The 19,314-nt window shown below is 42.1% G+C and overlaps 1 protein-coding gene across 1 annotated transcript in view; it reads left to right on the forward strand.

Annotated features, from left to right (window-relative positions):
• Positions 1-19,314, forward strand: part of st6galnac3 (ST6 (alpha-N-acetyl-neuraminyl-2,3-beta-galactosyl-1,3)-N-acetylgalactosaminide alpha-2,6-sialyltransferase 3) — an 81,127-nt gene that overhangs the window by 31,809 nt on the left and 30,004 nt on the right. The window contains exon 3 of the mRNA XM_037085103.1: positions 6,285-6,694. Within this exon, the coding sequence (XP_036940998.1) occupies positions 6,285-6,694 (410 nt within the window). The remainder of the gene's footprint in view (positions 1-6,284; positions 6,695-19,314) is intronic.

Below are 19,314 nucleotides of genomic sequence, written 5' to 3' on the forward strand. Positions count from 1 at the left end.
CCTGCAGTCACATTAACCTGCCATCACGCGGCAGCTCGATAATGACGCTGTAGTCGGATGCACTCATGCAAGACGCGCAGCACCTCCTTGAGGACTTTCTTAATTCATTATATCAGGTTCTCTGTGATGGATCCGAAAACGCCTTTTTGATGTCTCCTGCGTGCATTATTTCTTTGTAATTTCAAACGCCCGTGTCCATGATCCTATTCTTGTGCCTTCAAACAGCTCTGCGCTGTATATTCCCCGCACAATTTATGGAAATTGAAATATCAAAGCCTTTTAATTCCCACCACATCAAAATGTAAAAAAGCAAGCTGTGTGTTTGTTGTTTAGGGAGGCAGCTGACGAAAAGCGGAAATTGTGCTCATACTGGTGAATATTGGGTAGTCACGCAGGAAAATTGTGTAATTTGCTCACATGAGACGCATGCAGCGTTTCCGGCCGACGGGTAATGAGAACGGTGCCTTCAGTTTGGTGTGCAATACGTCTAGATTCGGAGCAGCGATGGAGGAGTTGCTCCTTCATGAGAAGTGGATGCCTTATATTCAGCCGGCTGATATTGGCAGATTAATGTGGAGCGTCATCCTCTGCCTCCGGAGGGTTTGATTCCGCACAACACAGGCCCAGAGGCAATCACATCTAACACCAATCTCTACATTCTGCACCTCCTTTTGCCTCCAGACGAGCCTGCTTAAATCGCTGCCCTCTCCCCAAGGAGATTTATGCAAATCATAGGCAAGACTGGCAGCTTCAGCAGAATTAGGCCTCTTTTCAGATCAAATGCCCCAACCTGGGAACTCTCTGTGGCAAATCAGAAGGGGCGGTGTTCGGCCTGAGCGTCAAAAGTGTTCTGTACGCTCCCCGGATGTTTCTGACAAAGGATGGACAGAATTGTGGAGGGCTGGTCAAGGTGATTCTCCAGCGCTGGTTGTCATAAGTGATTAGGTCCGGAGTGAACGCCCCGCTGTGTGAGCTGTCAGCCTCCGTTAAGCACACAGCAACACCGTAAGAAGCGCCATATTTCTCCTGGACGGTGAGGCAATCCTACATGATCCACAGTGAGGTGTCATTTGAGGTGTTATAAACCTCTCGCAAGCATGTATAATGCATAACCCTGGTAGCATGGGACTGGCCGGACTTATTTTCCTCATTTGATTGAGTCTGCCTCCAGGTGTGATAAATCGTCCCCCGCTCTGCTTTTTTCAGGGGAAATAGAAAACATTTGTCTTGTGGCACTTTCCATTCATGCCCCTTGCCTATCACACACTGAAACACAAACTCAATATTTTCATTTAGACCTGAACATGTTAAATCCCAGCCCTTTGAAACGTAAACAATAGCCAGCAGGAGGGGAAAATTGCTTCTATTTTTAGATTGATTCGTGGGTCTGTGAATGTAAGTCTTTAGTATAACAATCAGCTGCTTTCACACAATGAAACTAAAGCTAATAAAGACTTTCGTGATGTGTAAATCAGTTGGTAGGAAACCGCAGAGCCGTCCTATCAGAAGCAATAAACTGTGTCAAAAGAGAGTCACCTTAGCTTCACAAGCTGCAATGTAACTTCCCAAATATGCATTTCAAACCATCCCTGCCTCTACAAAACAACAACAACCACCTCTGAGCCAGCAACCTAAAACGTCAAAGCTGAGAGCTCTTACAGGGCTTCTCCAGTGGCACATTTGGCAGCGCCCGGACGAGTCATGTTGCACTGATTGGCTTATCCGTTACTACTTTAAATGAGCCGAGTTAAGCTGAGGAGCATCCAAATAGGCCCTCTCCAGAGTGGGACCAGAGCACTGACGTCTCGTGACCACAGCCAACCCGCGACGACCCCCGAGCAAACAAGCATTTGTTGCGATTGTGAGACTCATGTCTCATGCAGAAGACCAGAGAGAAAGTAGTCTTTTAAAAGTCTCTCTGTGTTAAGCTCTCACGACTTTTGTAGCTTCTCGACGATATCTCTTCTGTTCCTCTCCTGTGTCCCTGTGTGTACTTCCCGATTTCTGCTTTATTTCACTGTTTCATCATGTTCGCTTTCAGCTGTTCTGGGAACTGTGTTAAGTTACTGCTGATGAAAACCAAACATTTGCTGATTTTGCTGCTTCATAGCAAAAAATTTTAAATAATCAAATAAATAACGGGGGACTTTCATTGTGAAGAACTAATGAGCAACATGTTTGATTTAATTTTTCTTTCTAATACAGCAGGGGGGAAAAGTGTTCACTGCTGCTTTTCAAGAGAAGTGCTTCATTAGTTAAAATCCCTCAAGCAAGTAGGCCTGTTACTGCGCTGCGCAAAACCATGCCCAACCCAGCCGGCACGTGTGTGTGGAAAAGCCCCACCAGTTTAGCTGTAGCGGGGGTTTGGCTCTTCTAATGCCAGGGCTCGCCTCCCCACGAGCAGTGAATGAGTGAGTGAAGTAAAGGTCTTAGACACAGCCTCAGAGTTACTGTAGTAGGAGCACTCATACGGATTAAACAGAGCGAGAAATAAGGAGGATTATTCCGACACAACTGGTGTTTGTTGATCATCGCCTTGAACTTAATTTTGCATTTATTGAAATGTTGTTTCTTCCCAGATTACATAATTATTACTAGTCTGATAATGAAGATCATCAGGTCAGATACGTCAACCATACTTCACCTTCATCTTCATCTGAATGGATTAGCAGGCTAACAGACTGTTGGCTCAGTTAGCTCCGCAACAGTTACGCGTGTCTGCGACCGGGCGTAAACGATCTCCATGGCGAAAATCTGATTTCTATGGTACAAACTTTACTCAAGTGGTGTGTAATGCAAATGTTATGTAAGGAATAAATCGGACAGTGAAGCAGGCTGTAGTGGGGAGTGAACGCACATGAGGTCAGCTTCCCCAGCTTTTTAAAATCAGACAGGGTTACTCACCTCATTTATGAGTTCAGCCAGAGGGACGAGGACTAGATTTTGTGTTGTACAGATATTCAGATTTTTCTTTTTCCCTTGCATTTATTTCAAGCATGGAGGTGTCTGCAGCCAGCTGATGCCGATCATTGTAGATACAGGCCATAGCCTGTTAATTTAGAACAGTAAACAGACAGTGTCACCAGAACTACGTGATCAGAATCTAGTGTTTTCTCACTTGGAAAGCTTGACCATAAGAGTGAGTCAAGCAGCTCCTGCTACAGAATGCTGTAATAGTTGAAACAGTGAAACGAGAACAAAACTAAGAGCTACAGCCAATGCTAACAGCTTTGGGAAAAGTTCTTGTCACATGTACCCGTGTGAAACTAACTTCTGGATTAGCCTACAGAAAATACATCGTCACAAATCACCATCATCACCATCCTTGCAGCCCTCTGTCAATGGTTTTGAAGTCATTTTGTCAAAAACCGAAATACTGACCAAAAGGGAAATTTAACCGATGATTGCACTACAGATAATGCCTCAGTCTGGGCTAAAGTGATGAATCGACCAACAGGCAGCATCTAGAGCCACGCCACTAGCATGGCTAGAAAACGAAGCGTGTGCGCCATCTTATTGAGTTAAAGATATCTTTCAATTTATTTTCCAATATTTGGTTTCAGACATAAACGTTTTTCTTCTTAAGTATAATGTGCATGCCCCAAGACGAGCGTTTGGAATTAATCACTTTCTCCCGTGCAGACAGCCACAGCTAATCAATGAATTTCAAAGAGCCAGGGAGGCTCCTTACACTGGGACTTGGCACGTTAATGTAATAATTATTGCTTCTTAATTAATCGTGTTTAGAGCATTTTAATGAATATCAAGGTTAAGTTCACATCCCAGTGCTATAATTCAATGATGACCGTCTTCCCCGCATTAAGCCTGCTTTTGTAAATAACCCACTTTATTTTTAACACACTTGTGCATTAAAATCTGAGGCTTTGAGTAGATTTTGTGCCCACCACTGGGTGCCAAAATTATTGGGATTATAAAAGTGCACTCTGTTTGCGATTACAGGATGCTACACTGACACATCATGACCGTTAAACCGAAGCATAAATCACAGCTGAGAGGATGAAGAGGCCATAACATTTTATTGATTTACAGGATGCAACGCTCAGAGATTTGTTAAGAGCTAGATTTCCAGTCCGGTATCGTAAATGAAAATTGTCCAGCAGGGTTTTTAGTTGTTAGACAAGGTGTATGTGCATGTAAATGTGATTAGGTGTTTTTCTTTTTAAGCGTGTAATGTGCAAAGCAATTTAAATTTTTGTTGTTAAAATAACCTTAATTAATGCCGGAAGTACAACCTTCCCGTCATTGTCATGCCTTGCTCAGGGGCTGGTCGCTGGTAGGTTTACAGCCTATGTGTCTCACATGCATTTAGCAAGCCAGTGTTCCCCACAGAGTTCAACCAATCTGTGTGTGCTGAAAGGCGTGATGGAGTTATGAGCTGGACTGAAGGGAGCGGGCGATGATGGACGAGCTGCTGACAGCTCAAGGCTACGCTGATGTGTGTCTCCACCAGCCAGTAAATGTAGAGCTACCAGCTCACGTCCAGAGATCATTTCTCAACACATGACTGACTCCATACACCAGAGAAAAAGCAATAGCAGGTAGCTCTGTCGGAGAGATTCATGGAATAATTATGTCTCATAAGAAATAAAACCAACACTGTTTTTAATTTCCTCTCCAAGCAGTCGATCTTGTGTATGCACAACAGTGAGTCATACGAGTGGCGATAAGCCAGGTTTTCATAATATAATTTACTCGTGGGATTGTGTTTGCACACTAAATCTCTCGTTTGTTGATTAGATGGCGAACATGCGAGGGAGAGTTTCATGTTCGCCGCCTAAACAGTCGCCTGGAAAAGCAGCGCAAATGCAATTTGCATGCAGACCAGTGGCAATACAGTTATTCTCCATTAAGCAAATGATCAAACAGGGCTTAGTCATGATACAATGGTTTTTCTTTTCTAACTTTCTCTTGCATTCATTCACTTAAGTAAGCTTAATCTCATCAAAACAAACCAAGCATATTAGCTTCAATTAGTTAAATCTCCCATTTCGGATTCAGAGAGGGCTTTCCTCCTCTTTTGGCAAAGCGTGGCTAAGAGCTATTATTGAAGATTACATTACAAATCATTACAAATCCTCTCCCTCCAGTAAAGTATAATAAGACGTATAAAAAATATATAGTAAGATAAATGATGCAACTCCCCGGCTTCTTTAGTCTGCATTGTCACAGTCAGACTCTGGTGTAACCTCTGAGTTCCCGCATTCAATTAACTTAATCAGTGTTGGTCCTGGGCTCAGTGACATTAATCTTAGAAAAGAAATGAAAGTTATGGGCCGTAAAAACCTTGATGAATTGTTTTTCTAAATAATTACCAAATGCATTTCATTTTATGCTCTGATCACACAAGGCCCCTTGCCAAAACCTCACTTTCATGTTATTATTTTACACGTATAAGGTAAATCACAAACTATAAAAATCATAAGATGAAACAACACAAGATGCAGTATAGTGAGGAAGAAAAATAAACTCAGAGGTTGACGTTCAGTATTGATCTGAACTGAGTTAAATTAAACATATAATTTGTAACATTTCTGCATCAGAATGTCTAGAGATGACTGTGTTGTGTATATTTTGTTGAGTTGTGGTTTTAACTATGTCGCTATAATTTCTGTGTAAACACCAGATGACTCGTCAGAGAATGAGGAAGGAAGTCAGTGAACGTGACTGAACATAAAACTTTACCTCGTCTGTGAACATGATTCCTGCCTGAGCCAACTTTTAATTGACTTTTAACCTGAAACTTGTCATGAAATTGACCTGAATTGGCATCAATTTTTAACTTGAGTTGAACTTGTTTTTATTGACTTCTATCCAAGACTTGACTTTCTCCCTCCCTCTCTTCTTTATCAACTTTGAACCTAGACCTGACTCTGTCCTGTTGCCATACATTTGAGATTTGATTTGAACTTGTCTTGATGGACATCTATATGAGACTTGACTTGGATTGGTTGTAGTTTTCTTGAGCATTGATGTGGACCTGAGATTTGAAGGAATATGACTTGATTCACTTTAACTTGAGACTTGATTTGAATTTGTCTTTGTTGACTTTGACCCGAGGCTTTACTTGGACCCAACACTTGGGTTGGACTCTTGACTTTCACCTGAAACTTGAGTTGGACCTGTTTCTGCCAGTTTTAGACTTAACTTGAGACTCTCCCTGACATTGTGACACATAGCTTAAACTTGCCTCTATTGACTGGAGATGTGATCAATGATTACAATCATGACTAATTGTTGCATCTGACTGTCGTCCTCTCCTCCAGCCTCTCAAGCTGCACTGTGAGCTCTGCAGCATTGTGTCCAGCTCTGGACAGATGTTGGGCCAGGCTGCCGGCCCGCAGATCGACCGCTCTCCCTGCATCTGGCGGATGAACAATGCGCCCACGCGGGGCTTTGAGCGCGACGTGGGCCAGCGGACCACGCTGAGAGTCGTCTCGCACACCAGCGTCCCCCTTCTGCTGCAGAAGCCCCAGTACTTCTTCGGCCAGGGCAACGACACCGTCTACGTTGTGTGGGGGCCGCTACGAAACATGAGGAAGGATGGGAAGGGCATTGTGTACAACATGCTGCGGCAGGCGGCGGAGAACTACCCTCATGCACGTATCTATGTCACCACGGAGGACAGGATGAACTACTGTGACATGGTCTTCAAGAAGGAGACAGGGAAAGACAGGTGAGTCATTTGTTTGCAACAGCATCCCTACGTTTCACAGCGGACCTCCAGTTTTTCCTCTCAGATAATTTCACCACTCAGCACTTTGACATTCACTTTCCTCGTTGCCGCTATAATATCGACTTTATCGACGCTGATGGTCTGCTCAATGCTCTGTGCTTTCCTCATCTCAAATCCCTCCTTTCATGAGGCTTTATCAAAGCGAGTTACTTAACTTTCTCTCTGAAGAGGCTCTACATGGCACTGGAGGCCATTCTCTAAAGAGAAGCTTTTATGAGGAGCCTCAGAAGCATGCGCTGCCTGGGTTATAGACGTTGGCCAAACGCCGTTCTGGGGAAAGTCTGGTTAATGAGGTAGCATGATGCTGGCTGCCTTTCTAAACACCCGAGTTGCAGCCAGTCTCACAACTTCTTTGACAGCGTCTTGGCGCATTTTAAATGTGCAAAACCGGTAAAATTATTCAAGCTAGAGATCAGTAAAAGATAACCTGGAACGTTGGAATGTTGTGTTTGCCTGAGATGTTTGCCAACAACGTATGCTAAAATTGCTCTCTGTTATTCAGAGACAGAGCAGCCGAACAGTTCCTCGCTCCATCAATTCCCCCAAAGAGAGTTGCAGGTTAATGACTATGAGAACCGGGCTCCAGGCTCGCTATTGTTCCGGATGAACCTCATTTTTCAGACTAGCCTCTGCTCATTTCCACCGAGCTGTACACTCCTGCCTCTCCCACATGTCATCAAGACCTCTCTTAACTTCTTAAGAGGATTAACATGTTCTGTAATAGGCACAGCATCCATTCCATTTCAGCTCCATTGTCTCGCTCTTATTCAGGATGGCAGGGTTAACAACGAATTTCATGTCGAGCGTCCGTGTTCAGCCGGGCTCAGCTGTTCCAAAGGCCCGCAAAGAACAGATAGAGACATGGGATTAGGGAGGTATGCTCGGGGAGAAGAATCTCATTACAGGACATATTGCTCCTGGGAGCGATGCGGTGCCTCAATCATTACTGATTGGTAACTGGGACCAAAGTCGAGGTGTGAACAATGAACTGCATCTAATGCATGTGTGATGAGCGCTGTGTGGTTTGTCCGTATGTCTGTTTGGCTGCCTGTCCATAATTGTGTTTTTCTGGCACTTGGCTGCAGTGATGCAACACTTTCAGAAATCTTAAAATGTACATTTCATTTTCTCAGCTTATCCATGAAAACTACACTTATTAATGTCTCAAAGTCAACGACAACCTCACACACTTAAAACGCTCTTGCTGGAGCAGCTTGTCCGCCTTTACCCTGTCATTTGTGTGTGTTTGTTCACTGGCTTACCGCGAGTGCTTGCTGCATAGTGCTGGGGATAATCATCAGCTCGGTGGAGATGGAGCAGTGATCGAACACAACTCTAATTATCCAGATTGCCTCGAGCAGCCTAGGAGATGCACCGCCTCAGCTTCGACTTGCTGATCAGGCGCAGTGAAGCGCTGACTGAATGACTCGGCAGTCGACCGAGTGACCGTCTCTCCTGTAATTTAAAAGCAGATATAAAGGGTCTGCCAGGAGGCGCGGCCATCTCTGGACGGAGGTGGGGACATTTCATTTAGAAGGTAACTTAAAGTGTGTTTCAAACAAAGGAGTGTAAAGGCGTTTGTGGATCTGGAGGAAGATGCATGTAATCTGATTAACTGCCTCCAGTAATGTAACTCCTAATCAAGCGTTTAGGCCCTGCCACATATTTCTTTCCAATTGAGGACGAAGGTTTGGTAGTCTTGTTTTCAGGGCTTTCTTTCTTGTTATGTAGTTTTTTCTTAGTTTAAGGAGGGAAGTTCTGGATCACTGGCCCACTGTGTGTCTGGCTCAGCCTTCCTCCATTATTTTGTTAATTTGTTGCCAGGCCTCCCATGGTTTTGGTTCATTAAGTTCAGTTTTTCTTAGCATTCTCCTATAACTGGTGGACTCATTACCAACAAGAACACTATGAATATTTGCATACACTACACACTATACATTGTTATTGTGCCACATGGAACAAGCGTTGAGAGGGTCCTCTTGATAGTCACAGACTCAATTTCAGTATATACTCAGGATACTGTGGGTCAAAGTTGTGTTTGTCTACTGTCAGGAATGAACGTCCATGTTTATGTATTTTTCAAACAACGAGATGGTGTGTCGTGATGACTCAGCTGTTTAAGGCACAACACCACAGTGACTTCCAGGGTTCAAACGCGGACGAGGACGTTCGAAGCTTGTCATCCTCCTGTTTCACCCCATCCATCCATCTCCTCTTCAATGAGCCGCGCAAACAAAAAGCAAAGAAGTAATCTATAAGAAACAGGCAGGACATTTTCAAAGCAACAGCCAACACGAGCCGAAACAAAGTCTGACCACAGCCTTGGATGTAAATGCATTTGGCAGCCGCTTAAACATATGATTCATGTAATTGCGCACTGCGGCTGGAAGTTGCACAGGCTGAACCGATCCGTCATCAGTGCTACCTCCTGAGCTGCAGTCGTTGGCTGTCGGACCGTATCGGCGTGGCCCTGTTACCGGCGGTAGATAACGGGCCTCACGACGACACAGGACTTAAATCACAGTGTCACTTTACAGCGTTGCCACCTGGGCCTGCGTGACCCGGCTCTCTGCTTCCCAGCCAGCTGCTTCTCCGTAGCGTGTGTGTGTGTGTGTGTGTGTGTGTGTGTGTGTGTACTCGGGTTTGTGTGTGTTTGTGTGTGTGTTTTCACAGTCCTGTTTCTGATAGTGTGAGTAAGTGAGGGCAATTTTTTTTTTCTCATACCTGTGAGTACCCACTCATGTGGTCTTTTCCTACCCTACAGACTCATTTTATTTCTACCGTTACTTTGATTTTATAAGAAATCGATGTGTCGGTGGTCGTAGATTACGATGCACAGTTGAGCGCAAGATACAAAACTTCACTTCAAGGAATGACTTGATGTCAGAAACTCCACATGTGACCTTTCACTTGAGGAGAACACAGGTGCCAGTTAGACATGGCTCATTTACCTCTGTGTACTCCAGCTCACATTACTCTGTCGTTCTCAGATGCAGCCAGCATGAAATTAGATTACCAGTTGTTACGTACAATTTTTTATGGCGTCACATCTGTCTCTAAATTAACTCCTGTTGAGAAGTCGGAAATAAGAAGTCATAAATGTGGCAGCAATATCTGTAAAGTGACGTGTTTTTAAGAGCTTCTTTTTTGTAATGAAGATGATGAAGATGAGTTTAGGCAGAGCATGATGTGAAATACCTGTTTGATGGAAACTCTTAACTCTGGTACATTAATTGTGGATGGAATGGGGCGGACTGTGACCGAATTTGAATCAAATTTAATTTGAGCAATAGTACTCTGAGGAAATTTGTTTTCAGACTGGACCAGAACAAACCGGACGTCAGAAAAGTGACACAAACGCAAATTATCCTCAAAGGGCTTGCTAGTGCTCCGGGGTTGAGTAACAGTCTGACGAAAGAACCAAAAATGGATATTTCATCTGCAATTCATCATCAGGGGTGAGTCACTCTAATCGTAGATGAACCTAATAGCAGATGCTCCACTCGCCAAATATGTGGCGAATTTTATTTTAATCTGTTATATTAGCGTGAATGTCATGGCTGTGTAATCATGCTTCATAATCTCCGGCTGTCCACTTCATATGAGTATAAGTACCTCTGGCAGTCAGCAGCGCTTACTCATCCTAAAATAGTTTTGGATCTGAAAAATGAAAACACCATTCAGTTCAGCAGCTCAAGAGACTGTTCAATATTTGTGAATGTGAACAGATTCTATACAAGAGTCAAGTGTCGCAGACCTGAGACGTTAGGCGAGCCTGGAGGTGCTCTACAGAGAATGATTTGGAGGAGCACCCATAGGGATTGTCTTGGGATGAGGGCGTCATGCAACAAAAGCAGGCAGAGACATTGTTTTCTCTGGTCACTATCTCAAGGTAACGGGGGAACAACTGCAATTAATGCACAAAGTCTGCATTGCTAAAGAAAAAGATCCCGCTGATGGAGGAGGCAAGAAATTGAAGAGGAAGTGTGATCCAGTTCAAAACCACCATTTTTTTTGTTGTTTTTGATTAGATCATCTAGTGACAAAACCTGCCTACTTACCATTTCTTTACAGAGTGATGAGATCTTGCTTTGGACAGTAGTCGGGCTGTTAGCAGTAGCCACGTTGCTAATGCTGTCTTGGTGGCAGCAGCACCAAGACAGGGTTGAGTTGTTTTGTTTGACGTGAAATAACGACTCACATTAATGTACTGTGCGTGAAAAACTACTAAACTGAGTTTTTAAAGACAATCATCATTTTAGTATTTAGACCTCCCAGCATGCAATGCTTGACAGTTTAAACTCTGTTGTGTAGTACATTAGAAATGTGCTTCATGCCTTTTTAAGCTCAAGGTTGTTTCTTTTGATAATAATGAAAACAGATGACGCTTACTATTGAATTCAGTCTCTACCCTGAAAACTTACTGAGACTACTATTACTCAAATTACTGAGACGGACCTAATGTTTTTTGAGGCAAGGTGGAAATCATATGACATTCTGCTGATTCAAAATACTTCGATTGAGATTACAATGGAAGCCATTTCAGCTGAAGAAAAAAAAAGATAAAAAAAAATTGGCCTTCATAAAAAGAAAAGAATCCATGTTAAATCACAATTATGTGAGAAAAAAAAATTAAAAAATTATGAGAGCAAGTTATGATTATTTAGATTAAATTCATTAAATTACAAGACGGAAAGTCATTGATGAAGTAAAAAAAAGTCAAAATTATGAGATACATTTTGAGTTTTTATCTCATCTTATGATTACGACCTACCACTTTTTTTTTTTATCAAGCTTAGTTTTCATCTATTTTTTTTTTTCTTTAACTGGCGGAAATGAGCTTAAAAAAGATTTACTGATTTTGTCATAGATTTTTTCAGATTTTTTTTCGTTCGGCCTCAAAGTGCCTGATAGTCCAGACAAAGCAGCTGAAAATAGCTGTCTGACGGTGAAACGCTGGCAACACAAAGTAAAGGAATGTGACAGAGAGCTTGATTCTTGAACTTCTGTTGATGCAATCTGCGTCCTGATGTGATGGAGAGCTTCAATGTCAAATGACTCCCCGCCAGTGCACAGCTTTTGTTTACAGGGCGTGCGGTACGTGACTGTATCTGTAATTGCTTCGCGTATTGGATGTGACGAGAAGAAGGAAAAAGATAGAGGGATTGTTGCTCTCGGCTCATGTGGGAGATTGAAACACAATGTTTGCAGCATCACCACAGAACTGTAATTTCATGCTTATCACGACGAGCCGTTTAAAGAGAAAAGACAGCGGGAGAATTCATTGTGTATCTCTGCACATGAAGCAGTGATTCCCTCTGTACACGCACTAAAGAAAATCAGCATGAGCGTGTTGCTCTCCATCCAAACCAAGAATTTGTCACTGAGCAAGCGTGTAATGACATTACATTTCTGTGTTGAAAGCTTGTAATTGCTGTGAAATTATCTTATTAAATGAAGCCACTGGAAACGCCGGAACACAAATAAGCCGGCGTTCTGGGCGGCTGTTCGTCAGGTCAAAACTGGTCAATTCAGAAGAACGAGGAAGTCATCACAGTGTTCGCTCTCAAAGGAGGAGGGGATCAGCGGCCCGTCATTTTCTGTGTTCTCGTGACCCCGTCTGAGAGAGAAGCGAGGCGGTAGTCAGAGGGAGCGAAGCAAATTGTCAAGCTGAAGGCGAAGTGCAGTCTTCCTTAAAGTCCATTTGCATTTATGTCCTAATGGTGTAATGACACTCTGAAGATGTGGCAAAACCATCAGCGGAGGAGGGGTGTTGGGTTTCCATTTGGAATTTCAAAAAGGCAAAAATCCTTTTATCTTCCATCTGTGCGAGAGGGTATATTTTTCTTCCCTGGCTCTGTGTATTATAATTGTACATCTTAAAACAAAAGAACGGCTTGAAATCACTTTGTAATTATAAAAACTATCGAGACACAGGACTTTTAATCAAGGAAATAAGCAACACATCCTCACACCAAAACAACTTAATTTTGTACAGTTGCAGTTTGGTTAGGTTGAGGAACACATAGCCCAATTGCCTGGATATTACATCAGCAGTTAACATTTCTGCAAACCAGCAGAGCCGCACTACTGATTTTGAATTTTTTTCTTGTGTATTGTTGAGTCGGAGGTATTGTTGTTGAACTCTTCATCTCTGGTGAATATGAGGTTTACCCTTACCTGCAGAGAAGCCACAAAGATAAAGGGAAGCTGTTGTAGTAAAATACCTGTTTATTAAAAAAGAGTTTGAAAATATAAATGACAGTTCTATTGGCATACTGCGGATGACCTGTTGATCTTTACAAATCCAGTCAATGGCATAGTCATCAGTGCTGAAAAAAATTGTTTACATCAAGGTTATTGAGGTTACCTGCTTGTAGCCACACTGCTATGTAGTATGGCCCAGTTAAAAAATGTAAACAACTATACAGTCAACACAACTGAGTCCACATATCTTAATAATTTTACATACTTTCTTCTCATATTTTTGTTTCTTAGCCTTTTTTGTTGCTGAAATTAATAATTGCTCAATAAAAGCTCTGTGTTATGAAAATCAACCAGCGGCAAGATGATACCTTGAGTCATCCCCTCATTTATGATGCCGTCTCTGCTCTGTGGCATATCTGAATCAAGTCTGGTCTATGCGGTGGAAGCTAACAGAATCACGGTGTTTCTACCCGCTGGACAATGTTGCAGGTAGACACGATGGTTAGCCTGCAGCCACAAAAGCAGTAAATGCATTTTCTGTTCTGCTTTGCAGCACCTGATTGAATAAGCTCCACTGGGCGAAATCTCCCAAACACACACCTGCTTCGCTAGTCATGTAGCAACCCAAGCCCATCTAATAAGCCTTATTAGATCAAATGCCTCTGTGGCCTCAGAAAAATAACAGTCTAAAGAGATGAAATAGCCTCATAACTCCAGGCTCCGTGGTGTGTCAGAGTGTGTTAAGAATATGTCTCTGCACCACCGTCACAAAGATCATTTCTTGCCTGTTTATGCTGTTAACAAGAGTAACGTTCGTCCTTTAAAGGACTATATTGTCCTTAAAGACACGAGAAGGACAAGATGAAACTTTATTTGGCTCTGTTGGGAAATTATGTGGTGGCAGTGGCAAACAGTAATATGGATTAGATGGAGAAAAGATACTGAATAGATGCATTAGAACATAAACTAGGCTATTAAGAACAGCTTAAACAACAAGAATAGTAATCATTTACAACTAAATGGGTGCATTTGTTTATACTGAAATTTTGCACCATCTTTATTCAGTAAAATGGTTCACAGGCACACATTTTACTGTGATGTACAGCTCCGGGCCCACATAAAATCAGGCTGTTTGTCAGCCACAACTTGCATTTAATACCGAACAACGTACTCTGTGTGGTTTAAAACTTGTTTTGAATGCTGACAAAACAAAAACTCATGATGTTTTCTAATGTATAAGTATATAGTCACTTAACCTTCAGTCCACGACCACTTTCAAGGGATCTGAGACCGAGTGTGTCTCAGTACAAATATGGATGATTCTCTCTCTGTCTCTCATTTCAGCTTCACTGATGAAAAAGACTGATGCTGAAATTGGTTTTCTATTTTAGAATCAAGTCCTGCTTTTCTCTTTGAGGCCATCTTTATGTCTGTGTGGGGCTCTGGTGATCTTATATAAATGAATGCGTCTTCGCAGTGCCCACGCACAACGGACTCGCTCACCATTAGTCTTTGTATGAAAGTTAGCCGGTCCGTCACGAAACTGTTTAACTTTGATGCATGTTTGATACCATTTTCGATACCAAAGGGGAAAAAATTAAACATTGGAGGCACAAAATGAAATCAGATTTTTATGAAAAGATGAATGTGACAAGGCGTAATTGTGTAATGTGTGTTAATAACAACAGCATCTGAGTTAATTTATTTCTGGAGGAGGTGAGTGGGCGCTACGGCTGTGCATGTGTCGTCATGCTGTTGAAGTGGAGAGCAGAACAAAAAAACCCAGCTCACACTGAAGTATGAAAAAAATGAGAATTGAAATGGAAAGAAATTAAACATTGGAGGCATGACTTGTTGCTGCTGCTTCTTCATACACGACCCAACCTACCTCACCTCATGTAAATACTGTAGATATCTTATTTAGTTTATTTAGTCTATTTTATCTTTGATCTTTATTTGATTCGTATTTATCTTTTTACAAGTACTGCCTTGTTTTAACATGCTGACCTGTTTGTGTCTGAGAGCAACTACTCCACGTGCCAGGGACAAATAAAGTAAAAAAAATTAAAAAGTAAACAATTTTAACATTCAGTATCTATATGTATTGATATTTCGATTCCCATTAGACTCATCCGATCATTGTCATATTCTTAATTACAAGGCTTTACTTGCTCTTGTTCCATCCTACCTACAGAACTACATCCTTTAAAAAAGTAGGGGAAGATATTGTCTTCGCTCCAAGGACAGAACTGTCCCAAAAATTTGTAATGTACTTTAAAAAAATGGCATTTAAGTGCACTGCTTCATTGCTCGGAATCAGTAACAAAATGGCCTGAATGGCCTGGCCAAAAAAATCTGATTTGATTTTGATTTCAAAATTGTTCACGTCCAACATTTTAAAGACTAAAATCATGACAGTCATTGTTTCATTTCTAAAGTGTGAAAGTATAAAAAGAATAGCATAAAAATGCAAAAGAATAACATAAATCAACTGATGAATGTTATTAAAGTCAACTGGTGTGTGCAGTGCAAAGTATAATACAACAGAAAGAAAAGCAAACAGATCAGTCATGTGAATTTCCCGCAAAACGAGTTGTTCACATTAATCAGATCTCCAGATGGCCTCGCTCTCCTCCTCCTCCTCCTCCTCCCAGTCTCTGTTTCAGTTTCTCCCCCTCTTCTTCTTCTTTTCCCTAGCCGCCATTTGACATTTTAACAGCAGCAGGTACAGAATTCAAAGTCTCCCGACAGAGCAGATAACTTGTTCTGCTACATGTCTCATAGATCCTCTTAACACCTTCTGACTTAAACAAGCTTTCCTCTGATGTTTCAGGCTGCTTAAAGACTTGTTTCTTTATGCTCGCTGCGCTGTGGGATCACAATCACATAATCTGCAAAACAGGCCAAAACATAAAATGCAAGACGAGCAGCCTGCTGCATAATTTGAGACAACACCCACCCTGTGATGTCAAGTAATGCTTCTACTGGTGTGAGCAGGACAAAGATGGATGTCCTATCAGTGTCCTAAGAAAGAAGAATGAGTGCAGCCATGATGCCCCGTGCTGCATCAGCTGTAATGCATCCTGTCAGTGATGCTCTGTTATACGTTCAGCTCTAAATTGGATGTGAACCAGTCACTTCAGATTATACTTGCACAGCGCTGTGTGAAAAGGGAACCAATCACCTCTTGGCAGCAGCATTAAAATCTGCTTGTAAAATTGTCAGACTCTCATCTCATCTCATCTCCCCAAACAGAGCGACGCCGGTCCTCAAGAGTTTCTCAGACAAATAATAATGCTGCAGTTTGCTTTGCCTGACAAACACCGGCTTTCCGGGCTCTTTTCAATCAGCTAAGGCAGCGCATTACTGCTCCACATTTTGTTTTCAATTTTTAAAAGCACTGACACACAAATCATAGTAATCCCGGTGAGACACTTCTAGTATCACATTTTATTACTTGTCTGCAGAGCTGTGTGAAATTAGGTGGTTTACTTTCTGGTGAGCTTTCAATGCAGCTCTCAAAGATTTGGAGCCTTGCAGGTCTCGCTAATGTTGATGTATGTCATACTTAAATTTATACCACATTGTACTCTGCAAAATATAGCTCTGTAGCTAAAATCTCTGAAATGTATCCAATATGAAGTTTCGGTCTAAAATGTAAATTCTGTTCAGCTTGCTCACATTCCAGGGTTCATTTTGTTACAAAATGTCTACTATCTTATTTTCGTATTTAAACCTAATACGCAGCACTGGAGGAAGCGCTCACACACAAATGGAACTATGTAAAAATTCAATAAAGTCAAAGAACAGCATGTTCTCTTCATAACGTACCTAAGAATAAAATGATGCCATTTGAATTTTCTTGACTCATCTGCTCATCTTTTTATTACTTTTCGTTGTCAAGCACTGAATCTTTCAGTCAATTAATTGTAAAAAAAAAAAAAAAAAAAATCAGTGATAAATGTCATTTGAAAAAACAGCAAATATTCAAGTTTTAAGAAACTGAAACTTGGCAGTCAAGCTTAGGAAATGATACATGTAAAACAAATATTTTCTTGCAGTGATTCAGCAGCATTTAATGGCCAAATTTTATCGACTTCATACACTGTAAAGTATTCATGATGAATGTTAGGAATGTCTGAATCTGTACACTAATTAGTAAAGACAAAATCTTGGATCTGCAGTTCCCACAATGCTTTGGGACAACACCAGAGTTTTCTGTGATGTTCATGGACAGGATCTTAAGGCGCAGCAGTGGTGAGGAGAGAGTCAGGTGTGGGATCATAAGCCATTGTCCTCTGTCTGAAAACAAAGGATTGCAGCCTCTAGCTTGGGGCTGTTCCCCTAAGTATCATGGGTACTTGTTCTCAAGTGAAGGGAAAATGTGTGTGAAAACTACAGGTGGTTTGTTGCGGCCCTCGCAGTAAGACGTGCCTTGTTGCAGACCATTGTCGTTAAGAGGAAGTTGAGCTGAAAGTAGAAGTTTTTCGCTCTACCAGTTGATTTATGTTCCAGTCCTCACCTGTGGTCATGAGCTCTGGGTGGCAGCCGAAAGAATGAGACCGCGGATACAAGCGACCGAAATGAGTTTCCTCTGTAGGGTGGCTGGGCTCAACCTCAGAGAACGGGTGAAGAGCTCGGACATCTGCAGCCGCTGCTCCTCGAGTAGAAAGGAGCCAGCTGATGTGGTTTAGGCGTCTGATCAGAATGCCTCATGGACGCATTCTTGTTGAGATTTTCCTGGAATAATCAACCAGAAGGAGACCCTGGGACAGACCCAGAACTAATGATATCCTTGGTGGATAATGTCTGTGTGTCTAGGTTTGACCAAGTTCTGCCCCAGAGCTTAGACATTGTTGACACAAGGGTTTAAAAGTACAATGTTAAGTTTCCTTACAACCAACAAAACTCAGACCCACTGACAGAAAGAAAGTTAGGTGTACAACTCAATGGAGAACCTTTAATTGCCTTCATGAGCTGCGTGTTGCAGCAACTGCCGCTGCTGCTGCGTCTGCTGACCGTGTTGGGGAGCTGCCAGATCAGCAGCCCACTACAATATCTAACTTCCTATTGTTTTTGATTGTATCTTTGCCTGTAGTGTGCAGCGCCATGAGCTCCTTTCTCAGCTTAAAAAGCTCTGTCCGAAAAAGATGAGCTGAAGTATTTCATGTGAAAGAACGTACTCGATACGGAGCCTAAATCCATAAGAGATGTGTCAGTGTTTAAATGATCTGAATTACCGAATACATTACACGTTACCGGAAGAGTAATCACTTCATTATTCCGCCTGTCACACCTTTCAGATTTCTGATTTGTGCGCGGCATCATTTACCATCGTCATAATGTGCTGTGACGAATATGAAAATGTAAAATCACGACAGCGTGAGCTGTAAGCCTCCTGTAAAACCAGGAGCGCTGCTGCTTTGTCGGAGCGAGGGGGTTTTGCATATTAAGGTCGTAACACATGAGCAGCCATAAATCTTCTTTACTGTAAGAGAGGGGGACCTGGTGTGGCTTAAGAGCAGCCTGAACAGTCAGGGGAGAGCTTAAAAGTGGCACAGTTATTGGACTTTTGCATGGGATTACTCCCTATTGTGAAGCTTTCTAAGGTGTGACTCGGGGGGGGGGATAGGCTTTAAATTATTCAACAGTCCTACTGAGATTAATTGATTATTGGGCTTTAGATCAATGATTTTCAGTAGTTCTGTGTGTAATTCAGGATCTGCGGTCCGTCTTGATCTCTGTCCCCGGAGAAATCTCTTAAGTTGGTCCTCATCTGGTTTGCTAATCCTCGGGTTTTACTCCCCTGGTCTTGGACAGGCTTCCCATTAACATGTTGAATAGGCTGCGGAGCTTTCACACTCTGCCACTATCCTCAGACTGTTTCAATCCCTTTTGTTTTTGTGTGATTTTTGAGGTGGTAAATACGGCCACTTTAACCAAACGTATCCTTGCCTCTCCTGACAGTCCACCGTTTGTTATTCTTCTTTTTATGCCAAATAAATCTTCATAAATGGTTAATGGCTATCACACTGCCAGGGCTGATGTTTTGACTGTCTTTGAGGGCAAAGACTTAAAGGTGTTATGTAGTAAAGTCTTTTCTTTCCGCTGCTGTATAAAATGGGTAAATACTCTCAATCTGCATGAGGCTTTCATTTCCAAGACACTTTATACGCACTTTGAATAATACATACATCACACTCCGTTCCCTCAGCAAAACAAATGCTGTTTTCTCTGAGGTGTGTTTAGCTCTCGGCTCGGGTCATTTTTAATGACGGGATTCTTTCTTCAAGGCTGTTTGACAGTGTTGTTATGAATGGAGCTAATAGGCTTATAAACAATTAAATCAGGGT

The sequence above is a fragment of the Acanthopagrus latus genome, chromosome 21, assembly GCF_904848185.1.
Source record: "Acanthopagrus latus isolate v.2019 chromosome 21, fAcaLat1.1, whole genome shotgun sequence".
In the NCBI taxonomy this organism is placed as follows: domain Eukaryota; kingdom Metazoa; phylum Chordata; class Actinopteri; order Spariformes; family Sparidae; genus Acanthopagrus; species Acanthopagrus latus.